The sequence below is a fragment of the Oncorhynchus mykiss genome, chromosome 16 (assembly GCF_013265735.2).
Source record: "Oncorhynchus mykiss isolate Arlee chromosome 16, USDA_OmykA_1.1, whole genome shotgun sequence".
Classification (NCBI taxonomy): Eukaryota; Metazoa; Chordata; class Actinopteri; order Salmoniformes; family Salmonidae; genus Oncorhynchus; species Oncorhynchus mykiss.
Window position 1 is genome coordinate 59,887,546 of NC_048580.1, and position 12,873 is coordinate 59,900,418.

Here is a 12,873-nt window from a genome sequence, read left to right on the forward strand (position 1 = left end):
TTAGTATTGCCAGTGTAACAGTATAGCTTCCGTCCGTCTCCTCGCTCCTCCCTGGGATCGAACCAGCAACACAACGACAACAGCCACCACATCGAAGCAGCGTTACCCGTGCAGAGCAAGGGAAACAACCACCCCAAGGCTCAGAGCGAATGAAGTTTGAAACGCTATTAGCGTGCGCTAACTAGCCAGACATTTCACTTCGGTCACACCAGCCTCATCTCGGGAGTTGATAGGTTTGAAGTCATAAACAGCGCAATGCTTGACTCACAACGAAGAGCTGCTGGCAAAACGCACGAAAGTGCTGTTTGAATGAATGTTTACGCGCCTGCTTCTGCCTACCACCGCTCAGTCAGATACTTAGATACTTGTATGCTTGTATGCTCAGTCAGATTATATGCAACACAGGACACGCTAGATAATATCTAGTAATATCATCAACCATGTGTAGTTAACTAGTGATTGTTATTGCGTTGGACTAGTTAACTGTAAGGTTGCAAGATTGGTTCCCCCGAGCTGACAAGGTCAAAATCTGTCTTTCTGCCTCTGGAAGAGGCAGTTAACCCACCGTTTCTAGGCCGTCATTGAAAATAAGAATGTGTTCTTAACTGACTTGCCTAGTTAAATAAAGATTAAATAAAGGTGTAAAAAAAAAAAAAAAAAAAACGGCAAATCGGCGCCCAAAAATATGAAAACTTGAAATTGGCCCTAATTAATCGGCCATTCCGATTAATCGGTCGACCTCTAGTAGATAGTAGGTGTTTGTTGACAGTCGTCAGCTCTTACAAAAGGCACCTCCCGGCAGGGCCCAGCATGGGGCCTACCGACATAACCTGGATACAGAGTGTCTTCTCCTCTCCACAGGTAGAGTCTGGACCACAGATTAGATAACACGCATCAAAGTGGTGCACGCATCACACACACTAGCATGTCAGACGCACGCACACACACCACACAATTAATTGGAGGTATCTTGAGGTAAAGACACACACACACTACACAAACTCAGAGTGACATTAAGCTGGTAAGGAGGGCTGAGTCATCAGCCATTTATATAATGTATTTTAATTGGAGCTTACTGCTCACTACTAGATGATGTAATTGATGAGAACATCTCTTTACATAATATAAAAAACATATAGTGCATTAATATATCTGTGGGAATGGAAAACTGCATGAAGCACGTGACACATACTGAGACCATCAAAGACCTGTCACGTGGAATAAATCAGTTATGTACATATGACTGTTCCCCCTCCCTTCTCTGTCAATCAATCTCACTCACTCTCACACACACACACACACACACACACACACATACACACACACACACACACACACACACACACACACACACACACACACGCATACTTGGAGAAAGAAATTAATGGTGATCAATAGTGGAACAGGATCATCTGAAGTAAAAGTTTGACCGAAAACACTCAGAGCTCTTTGAGCTCCTAACTCACCCTGAAGAACACACCATAAACCTGATGCACTGACTTACTGAAGGCTGACTCCAACATGTGTTACACGTCCTGGCTCTCTCTCTCTCTCTCTCTCTCTCTCTCTCTCTCTCTCTCAATTCAATTTCAATTTAAAAGCTTTATTGGCACGGGAAACATATGTTAACATTGCCAAATACAGTCTCTCTCTCTCTCTCGTCTATCAAACACAATATTTGAGGCACGTACATACGCTAACTCTCACACCTACTCAGGAAAAACCACACACACAAATGGTCACACATGCGCAAACACACACTCACACACCCTCTCACATGTGTGTAACTTCCTTCTCCAAACTACACTCCCTAAGCAGCAGGACTCAGAACGTCCCAGATGTGCTGGTCACATTTCACAGCTGGAGGCACTTGGACGTCCCCACCCTGTAACACACAAACCCCAAGTGTTGCACACACACACACACGCACACACGTGTTCTGACACACTAACGAGATCAACACACTTGCCAATACACACAAAATCGTTCAGTTTCAGTACATTCCTGGCAGACCAAATGGAGGGTTGTTTCAACGTGGCTCAAATGTTTGTCCCGATGGTATCTAAGAGACTGACTCCTGATGATATCTAAGAGACTGACTCCCGATGGTATCTAAGAGACTGACTCCTGATGGTATCTAAGTGACCGACTCCCCATGGTATCTAAGAGACTGACTCCCCATGGTATCTAAGAGACTGACTCCTGATGGTATCTAAGAGTGACTCCTGATGGTATCTAAGAGACTGACTCCCCATGGTATCTAAGAGACTGACTCCCCATGGTATCTAAGAGACTGACTCCTGATGGTATCTAAGTGACCAACTTCTGATGGTATCTAAGAGACCGACTCCCGATGGGATCTAAGTGACCGATTCATATACCCCATGTGACGCTTTTCCTTCTCTGTCTGCTTTCCCTCTCTCCCACTTCTCTCCTTCCTCCATCACTCTCTCCATCCATCTGGTTTACATTATTCACCCTGTGTACTTTATCTGCCCCACCTCTCCTCCTGCCTCACTTTCTCTTTCACTCACTACCTCCTTACTCTTCTCTGTCCTCCCTATTGCCTTCTATCGTTCAAACTTTCATCTTTTATCTCTTTTTCTTCTTTCCTCTACTCTACATTGTCTCTATCCTATTCTCTCTGTCCATCTCTCCCTTTCTCTACTCCTGTGCATATTTTCCTGCCTGAGTCTACCCTGCACACCTTCTCCTCCACTTTCCATCCCGCCCTCTCTCGCCCACTCTGTCTCTGCCTCTTCCCTCCTTTGAGCCTGTTCCAGGGACTTCCAGGAAAAACTCCAGCTGCATAAATAATTCCACTTTAAATCCTCACAGGAAAAGGAAACTTAGGCGCAGTCACAGCTGCCGTTGTTTTCCACCCAGGAAACTACAACATCCCAAAGCCTCCTCTCTCTACCTGTCTTGGTTGACTGTTTGGTGGTACTTGTTGTAGTTCTTTCTGGTTCAGTTGCCTTTTTCGGGTGATTGGTTGTACTTGAGGAAGTACTTCTGGGTTCTGCTTTTGTTGCCGTCTTATTGGTTGTAGTTGTGCTGGTCACTCCTAGTGTTGTGGTTCCTTGAGGCGTCACAGAATTTGGCTGTTGATTGGTGGATGCAGGGGTGATGGGTCTGGGTAACGGTGATGTCACAGTGGGGGTCTGTCCTGCTATTGGTCTGTCTGTTGGCGTAGTGGCATTATCTGATATATTACCTGAAGAAAGAGTCAAAAGACATGAAGCAGCCTCTCTGCTGACAACAACACTAATGTCACTCAAATACTACTTAAGAGTTATAACAACATGATAAAGAACTCAGTGGTTATAGCATAGTACTCAAGCTTCAGTTGTGGATGAAGGCATATTAGTCCACCACTCATAGATTGAAACATATTCCTCATAAACATCATATTAGCTACCCTTTAGTTACTCACCTGTAACTACTCCTCCAATGAAGGTTGACTGTGTCACCACGGGTACGGCTGTCACTCTGTCAGGTGACTGTGTGGAGAGGATCCTATTGGCTATTGTCAGCCCAGAGAGGCGGGGTTGAACAGTGAGGCTGACCATCGGGGTAGTCTGAGCTTCGGCCATCTTGGACACCAGACCTCTGCTGAACTCTGTCTGAGCCTGTGACCGGAACTGTGGCATCTCATCTAGTGTAGTCAACGCAACCAGTGACTCCCCCTTCACAATCACTGTAGGGACAAGTTCACTTCCTGATCCAGTTGCCGGCCAGTCATCCAAATCCTCCGGTATGATTGGTCCATCAGAAGTCCTACCCCTTGATGTTAATCGTTCATCACCTGAGGATTTGGTGGGTGGGAGAGCCGTTGGTCCCTTTGCAGATGAAACTCCACTTGGCTCTGCGGTTACCATAGTACCTGTCCAAGCCTCAACAGAAGTAGACTGGCTTTGGGTTGATCCACTGTTGAGTTTCTGAGAGGGGGAAAGGGGTTGACTTTGGTCTGTAGTTCTAGTGCCCATTTCCTCCCCAACCTGCCCCAGGTCAGAGCCCACCTGCCCCCCACCTGCTCTCTCTGTGGGCCAATCTCTGTTGTTGACTCTGACTGGCACATCACTCTGGCCTCTGGGACGAGAGGAGGGAAAGCTGGGTTTGAGGGGTGTACTGATGACAGGGTCTGGAAGAGAAGAGGATGAGGTGGAGGAGCTAACAATCACCTGGCTCGTAGAGGGATGGAGAGAGAAGAGGAGGAAGGTGAGGGTGAGGAGGAGGGATGCAGTGGCCATGGTCTGGCTGTTGAGGGTGGTGATTTATACGGTCCGTCTGTGTGTCCGTCTGTCACACCATCCTCTTACTGAGCTCTGAAGACACAGAGAGAACAGAGAGATATGGATGAGGTTCACTCAGTGAATATTTCAGCAATAATTTCTGAGAATCTGGGAATTATCTTGTGCCCACCCCCGACAAGGGTTGTTCTGAGGCCCGAGGCGAAGCCAAGGGCCGGGATACAGCCCTTGGAGGGAGTTGTCACATGATAATTAATGGGTTTGAAAGCATTATTGCTGTTATAAAATGGTTGCCAATATATGTATACAAATATGAATGACATTTTTTTATAACAAATATTATTATGAGTACATTTGTTTTTGTTTTTTCTGAAGGTGCTATCCAAGTAGGCTGGTTGTTAGTTATTTTCTCATGTTTTGACCCCGTTTTTAATAATTCTATTCATTCGACGTTGCTATGCTAAACAAATCAATGGCATGTAGCTAGCTAGCAGAGATTCAATGATGGTGAGAGACAAGAACCTCAATAAATAACGATTTAATAAATATCCAATTGACCTACATAGACCGCACTGTGCTGTTTAATGAATGAATGGAATTCAGAGTGTTTACGGTTCTTTCTTGGGTTAGCTAGCCTACTGGAATGGGAGTGATCACATTTGTAAAATGATACATTGTTGCACAGGTTGTAGAGCCAGACGGTTGCAAAACAAATAGTAGCATGGAAAAATAATGTGTAGATGCTTTTTTCCTGCGGGAGATGAAGTTTCTGAATTTCCTGCCTGGGCTGCGAGACAGTGGATTGATGACATTAACACCTGATGGTATTTTGCGGGATTTGTTGTCCTACAACTTCCGCATATCAATCAGAATCCAGGATGCAAACAACCAGTTTTATGATATCAAATCAAATAAACATGTGTATTGGATGCATACACATATTTAGCAGATGTTATTGCAGGTGTAGCGAAATGCTTGTGTTTCTAGCTCTAACAGTGCAGTAATATCTAACATTATACAATGGGTGGGTCTAATCCTGAATTGATTAAAACCGCATTCCAGCCGGTGTCTTTTTGACAACTTACCACCTGCTAAATCTTTGATGTTAAAATGCCTATTTACTCTGTTCCATCTGACTGCGCAATCGAAGGTGCCAAGATGGGGGCTTGAACAGACGCTTTTTTACCAAGCTCCGTACCAAACTTCAGAAAGATTGTGAAAAAAACAAGTTTACAGTCATTGCTATTTTTATTTGTTTAAGATATAAGACATTTCCTGTTACTGGAATAATAATTGGCTAATTTATTTCGGCATGTCCATGCAAAGTCGTGTCAAAAAAAAAAAGGAAGAAGTTAGCCGTTCTAATGCTAATCAACAAGAGAGAAACGTGCTTATAGACAACTGCCATAACTACGCTTGCCCTATGGATAATATCATGCTTTCGAATGCTGTTGAAGATGACGAATTCCCCTCTTTACCGATTACTCCGTGCAAACCTCCACCCTCCAAAAAACTCAACATGAACTCTGACATCGTGGCTACCCTCTCCTTACTCATCAACTACAGGTCTGACGCCATTGAGAAAATGGTTGGCGCGAACACCATGGTTATCGAAGGCTTGAAAAAGACTGGAGTTTGCATGTGGTGAAATCAAGCATGTGAAAACGAGAGTGGCAAAAGATGAAAAAAGTGTGGGAAAGAATAACAATGTCTACCAGCCAACCTCTCGGGGGAGGAGAAGATGGAACTAATTGAGTTACAAAATTAACTGGATAATATATAAATTAAAAGCAGAAGGAGCCTTTATTAGATCTAGGACAAAATGGATTGAGGAGGGAGAACAGAATTCATCTTATTTCTTTAGACTTGAGAAATGTCACTCTAAAAATAACACTATCCATAAGTTAAACATTGATGGTGTTATTAAAGATGAAATACTGTAGCAATTTTTACAGAAAATTGTATAGCTCTACGTACTGTCAGGAATCCACAGATATGTTTTTTAACTCACTGAATAATGTTCACTCTAACAGTGACATAGAATCTAAACAGTGTGATGAACAAAATTGAAGAGATTATAGAGTCTATCAAACATCTAAAGAACAATAAATCACCAGGTGTTGATGGAATTACATCAGAATTTGACAAATTATTTTCTGAACAAGTAGCTCCCTTCCTATTTGAAGTCTTTTTAGAGAGTATTAAAAACAATGTTCTCCCTCCTACAATGAGTCAGGGGTTAATAACACTGATACTAAAAAAGAAGTGCTGCTCATCGATAACTGGCGTCCAATTTGTCTTCTACATAATGACTATAAGATATTAGCCTTACTACTTGCAAAAATAATTAAAGAAGTCCTGGATGCAATCATTGATGAAACACAGTCTGGCTTCATGAGGAACAGACATATTTCTAACAATGTCAGACTAGTATTAGACATACTTGACTACTCAGACCTACTAACTGAGGATAGCTTCATATTATTATTTTTATTTTTATAAAGCATTTGACACAGTAGAGCATCAGTTCCTCTTCCACTCCCTTGAGAGACTTGGCTTTGGGGATTTTTTCTGCAAGGCTATTAAGACTCTCTATGCAAATGGTAACAGCTCTATCAAATTGAAATATGGCACCTCACTTAGATTTGAGTTAAAGAGAGGAATTAGGCAAGGTTGTCCTATCTCTACGTACCTGTTTTTATTAATCACCCAACTTCTTGCAAATTCTTTAAATAATAGTCCTGTACAAGGTATCTCCATAGCTGGTAAAGAAATTATTATAAGCCAGCTGGCTGATGATAGTACACTTTTTATGAAAGACGCTAACCAAATTCCCATATCGATCAATGTGATACAATACTTTCCCAAAGCGTCTGGTCTATACCATAACATGAATAAATGTGAACTCAAAGCTGTCAAATATTGTGTGACACCTTCATATTATGGTATTCCAGAAAAAGAAGAACTTACATATTTAGGCATAACCATTACAAAGGATCAAAAGTCTAAAAGCTTACTAAATTTTAACCCTCTTATTAAAAATACCCAGAAGAAACTAAATCAATGGCTACAGAGAGACTTTAAAAGGTAGAGTCCATATGGTGCACTTATCTTTATATCTTGACAGTAAAATAAGCAAGGAGATAGACCAGATGCTTTTCAACTTTCTTTGGAGAAGCCGTACTCATTACATTAGGAAAACTGTTGCAATGAACACTTATGAGAATGGTGGACTGAATTTTCTGGACTTATAAACACAATTTTTCTCCACACAGATATTATATATGGAATAATCGGGATATATTGTATAAAAATAATTATTTGTTTTTAGAATATTGGTTCCGAAATAATATCCTATTGGTGAGCCAACTGGTAAATGCAGAGGGTCTTTTACTCAGTTATAAGGAATTCTTATCACTTTACAAGGTCCCTGTAACACCTAAAGATTTTGCAATTGTTTTAGATGCCATTCCCTCAGGTGTTGCTCTGTTATTCAGGAACGTGTCAAGACCTGACCCTCAGAGCCTACCTTCTATTGACCCTGTTGACTCATCAGTAGGAAAGATTTGTTTCTCTTTTGGTCCATTCAACAACAGAGCGATACGATCCTTGTTTCAGCAGGATGTTGTATCTATACCTTATGTCATGCCTTATTGGAATGGATTTATTGATAATATCTGTTGGAAAAAAGTTTGGATGTTGCCACACATTAATACCTACTTGTTAACAAAATTAAGGAAGTTTCCTTTAAAATTATTCATAATTATTATCCTGCCAACCACTATATGAAGAAGTTTAAGGAAAACATCAACTCAAATAGCTCCTTTTGTAATGACCACCCAGAAACAGTGTTGCATCTTTTTTGGCATTGTATTCATGTAAGAAAACCGTGGCAAGACATCAGTAGATTTATAATTGAACACATTTATGAAGATATTACACTATTGTGGAGAGATGTACTGCTTGGGTTCTTTACATACAATAGAAATAAGCTGAAACATTTTTATGTAATTAATTTCATTATTCTTTTGGCCAAATTTCATATACACAAATGTAAATTTACAAACAAAAAAACATGTTCTTACCCTACAAAAATAAATTGATCTGTATTTTAAGACAGTTAGATACTCTACTAACAAAAAAAGCTGTTAGAACTGAAAGTGTATGTATGTCCCTTAAGGTCCTTGTGTAATTGTAATGTGATATTGTACCCCCAAGCTCGATTGTCCATTGTATATAATCTATATATACTTATGTTCCCTCATGTACTTTCTGTATTGATTTGTTGTTAATAAAAATTTTAAAAAATTTTAAAATATAAAAAATCTGACTGCGCAATCCACTGTCTCATCAGCCCAACCAAGCAATTTCTAAACTTGATCTAGACATTATCTTACATTTCTTTTAGACTAACATTTCGTTTTCAACAGCTAAGATTTGTATAAACCTTGCTGTCTGTCCCTCCGACATTTGCAACAGTTTAAATATTCAAATTTGATCTCCACCTGTCCCATAGTAATTAACGTGTTGGGGGTTGGGACGAGGCAGGCAGTCAGGCAGCGTCTCTCAGCCAGTCGAAATCATGAATCAGCTCACATAATTTTTATGGATATATACAAAGAAATGTAAATTGAAAAAAGGTACCACGAAACAAAGTGCAGCTAGTTTGCAGTCTTTCCAGCTCCAGTTTGAAGTGATTGTGTTAGCTGTGTTGTTGGCTAGCTCCTCTGAATAACAGAGTGTCCGGACGAGTGAGCACATTTTCTATGCCAGGCGAAATCGCGACTCAATAGCTCATTGTTATGGATATATCCAAATAAATTTATCTCGAAAACAACTTAAACAAATGCAAATGCAGCTGCTTTAGTGTTATTCTGGCTAAACCTTTTGACGTGACTGTAAGTTAGCAGTAGATGGTTAGCTAGCAAGCAAGGGATAAGAACATTGCCAGCCAGTATGGCAATGGAACATTTAGAACGAACGACTGGGTTGCATCCATAGATACAGAACAAAAAGACTGAACGACTGGGTCGCGTCTCTAGCAACCAAACTGGTAGAACGAACAACCAGCCGTAGCAACCCTAGATTTGTGTCGGGACTATATCTTGTGGAAGGATGAAATCATTATTTGAATATGTTGGTAGCCCATTGTATAAAAGTGATAATGCCCTCGAAGCCGGTGTTTGGAGGATATATTGGCACGGTTTGCCGCCACTCGACTTTGTCTTAAGCCTAACAACAATATATCCTCCAAACAAAGGCTTCTTTGGCATTATAAACACACAACAATACACACAAACCTAAAAGTAAGAAAATGGAATTTAGAAATATTAGTGCGAGCAATGTCTGAGTCTGGTATATATATACAGTTGAAGTCGAAAGTTTCCATACACATAGATTGGAGTCATTAAAACTCGTTTTTCAACCACTCCACAAAGTTCTTGTTAACAAACTATAGTTTTGGCAAGTCGCTTAGGACATCTACTTTGTGCATGACACAAGTAACTTTTCCAACAATTGTTTACAGACAGATTATTTCACTAATAATTCACCGTATCACAATTCCAGTGGGTCAGAAGCTTACATACACTAAGTTGACTGTGCCTTTAAACAGCTTGGAAAATTTCAGAAAATTATGTCTTTAGAAGCTACTGGTAGGCTAATTGACATCATTTGAGTCAATTGGAGGTGTACCTGTGGATGTATTTCAAGGCCTACCGTCAAACTCAGTGCCTCTTTGCTTGACATCATGGGAAAATCAAAAGAAATCAGCCAAGACCTCTGGTTCATCCTTGGGACCAATTTCCAAACACCTGTAGGTACAATGTTCATCTGTACAAACAACGGTACGCAAGTATAAACACTATGGGACCACGACGCTGTCATACCGCTCAGGAAGGAGACGCGTTCTGTCTTCTAGAGATTAACATACTTTGGTGTGAAAAGTGCAAATCAATCCCATAACAACAGCAAAGGACCTTGTGAAGATGCAGGAGGAAACAGGTACAAAAGTATCTATATCCACAGTAAAACAAGTCCTATATCGACATAACCTGAAAGGCCGCTCAGCAAGGAAGAAGCCACTGCTCCAAAACCGCCACAAAAAAGCCAGACTACGGTTTGCAACTGCACATGGGGACAAAGATCGCACTTTTTGGAGAAATGTCCTCTGGTCTGATGAAACAAAAATAGAACTGTTTGGCCATAATGACCATCGTCATGTTTGGAGGAAAAATGGGGAGGCTTGCATGCTGAAAAACACCATCCCAACCGTGAAGCACGGGGGTGGTAGCATCATGTTGTGGGGGTGCTTGGCTGCAGGAGGGACTGGTGCACTTCACAAAATACACTGCTAAAAAAAATAAAGGGAACATCAAAATAACACATCCTAGATCTGAATAAATGAAATATTATTATTAAATACTTTTTTCTTTACATAGTTGAATGTGCTGACAACAAAATCACACAAAAATTGTCACACTCAAAATTAAAGTGGAAAACCACACTACAGGCTGATCCAACTTTGATGTAATGTCCTTAAAACAAGTCAAAATGAGGCTCAGTAGTGTGTGTGGCCTCCACGTGCCTGTATGACCTGGGCATGCTTCTGATGAGGTGGCGGATGGTCTCCTGAGGGATCTCCTCCCAGACCTGGACTAAAGCATCCGCCAACTCCTGGACAGTCTGTGGTGGATGGAGCGAGACATGATGTCCCAGATGTGCTCAATTGGATTCAAATCTGGGGAATGGGCGGGCCAGTCCATAGCATCAATGCCTTCCTCTTGCAGGAACTGCTGACACACTCCAGCCACATGAGGTCTAGCATTGTCTTGCATTAGGAGGAACCCAGGGCCAACCACACCAGCATATGGTCTCACAAGGGGTCTGAGGATCTCATCTCGGTACCTAATGGCAGTCAGGCTACCTCTGGCGAGCACATGGAGGGCTGTGCGGCCCCCCAAATAAATGCCACCCCACACCATGACTGACCCACCGCCAAACCGGTCATGCTGGAGGATGTTGCAGGCAGCAGAACGTTCTCCACGGCGTCTCCAGACTGTCACATGTTCTCAGTGTGAACCTGCTTTCATCTGTGAAGAGCACAGGGCGCCAGTGGCGAATTTGCCAATCTTGGTGTTCTCTGGCAAATGCCAAACATCCGGCACGGTGTTGGGCTGTATGCACAACCCCCACCTGTGGACGTCGGGCCCTTATTACACCCTCATGGAGTCTGTTTCTGACTATTTGAGCAGACACATGCACATTTGTGGCCTGCTGGAGGTCATTTTGCAGGGCTCTGGCAGTGCTCCTCCTGCTCATCCTTGCACAAAGGCGGAGGTAGCGGTCCTGCTGCTGGGTTGTTGCCCTCCTACGGCCTCCTCCACGTCTCCTGATGTACTGGCCTGTCTCCTGGTAGCGCCTCCATGCTCTGGACACTACGCTGACAGACACAGCAAACCTTCTTTCCACAGCTCGCATTGATGTGCCATCCTGGATGAGCTGCACTACCTGAGCCATTTGTGTGGGTTGTAGAGTCCGTCTCATGCAACCACTAGAGTGAAAGCACCGCCAGCATTCAAAAGTGACCAAAACATCAGCCAGGAAGCATAGGAACTGAGAAGTGGTCTGTGGTTATCACCTGCAGAACCACTCCTTTATTGGGCGTGTCTTGCTAATTGCCTATAATTTCCACCTGTTGTCTATTCCATTTGCACAACAGCATGTGAAATTTATTGTCAATCAGTGTTGCTTCCCAAGTGGACAGTTTGATTTCACAGAAGTGTGATTGACTTGGAGTTACATTGTGTTGTTTAAGTTTTCCCTTTATTTTTTTGAGCAGTGTAGATGGCTTCATGAGGAAGGAGAATTATGTGGATATATTGAAGCAACATCTCAAGACATCAGTCAGGAAGTTAAAGTTTGGTCGCAAATGGGTCTTCCAAATGGACAATAACCCCAAGCATACTTCCAAAGTTGTGGCAAAATGGCTTAAGGACAACAAAGTCAAGGTATTGATTGGAGTGGCCATCACAAAGCCCTGACCTCAACCCTGAAAAAAGAACTGAAAAAGCGTGTGCGAGCAAGGAGGCCTACAAACCTGACTCAGTTACACCAGCTCTGTCAGGAGGAATGTGCCAAAATTCACCCAACTTTTTCTCCAAAAACCTTGTGGAAGGCTACCCGAAATGTTTGACCCAAGTTAAACAATTTAAAGGCAATGCTACAAAATACCAATTGAGTGTATGTAAACTTCTGACCCACTGGGAATGTGATGAAAGAAATAAAAGCTGAAATAAATAATTCTCTCTACTATTATTCTGACATTTCACATTCTTAAAATAAAGTGGTGATCCTAACTGACCTAAGACAGGGAATTTTTTACTAGGATTAAATGTCAGGAATTGTGAATAACTAAGTTTAAATGTATTTGACTAAGGTGTATGTAAACTTCCGACTTCAACTGTATGTAAACATTATTGAAGTAACCAGTGTTCCATTATTAAAGTGACCAGTGTTCCATGTCTATGTACATAGGGCAGCAGCGTCTAAGATGCAGGGATGAGTAACCGGCTAGTGATTATGTTCAGGGCCTGGTAACATACACATCACTGTCTTTGGAATA

At 41.9% G+C, this 12,873-nt stretch overlaps 1 protein-coding gene across 2 annotated transcripts in view; it reads right to left on the reverse strand.

The window, feature by feature from the left end:
* The window catches only part of LOC110492455 (proline-rich transmembrane protein 3), a 30,641-nt gene that overhangs the window by 6,414 nt on the left and 11,354 nt on the right, over window positions 1-12,873 (reverse strand). For both annotated transcript variants that reach the window (XM_021566784.2, XM_021566786.2), the window contains exons 2-3: window positions 3,434-4,325; window positions 2,921-3,214 (exon numbers count right to left, since the gene is read on the reverse strand). In XM_021566784.2, the coding sequence (XP_021422459.2) occupies window positions 2,921-3,214; window positions 3,434-4,250 (1,111 nt within the window). In that variant the 5' untranslated portion in view covers window positions 4,251-4,325. The remainder of the gene's footprint in view (window positions 1-2,920; window positions 3,215-3,433; window positions 4,326-12,873) is intronic.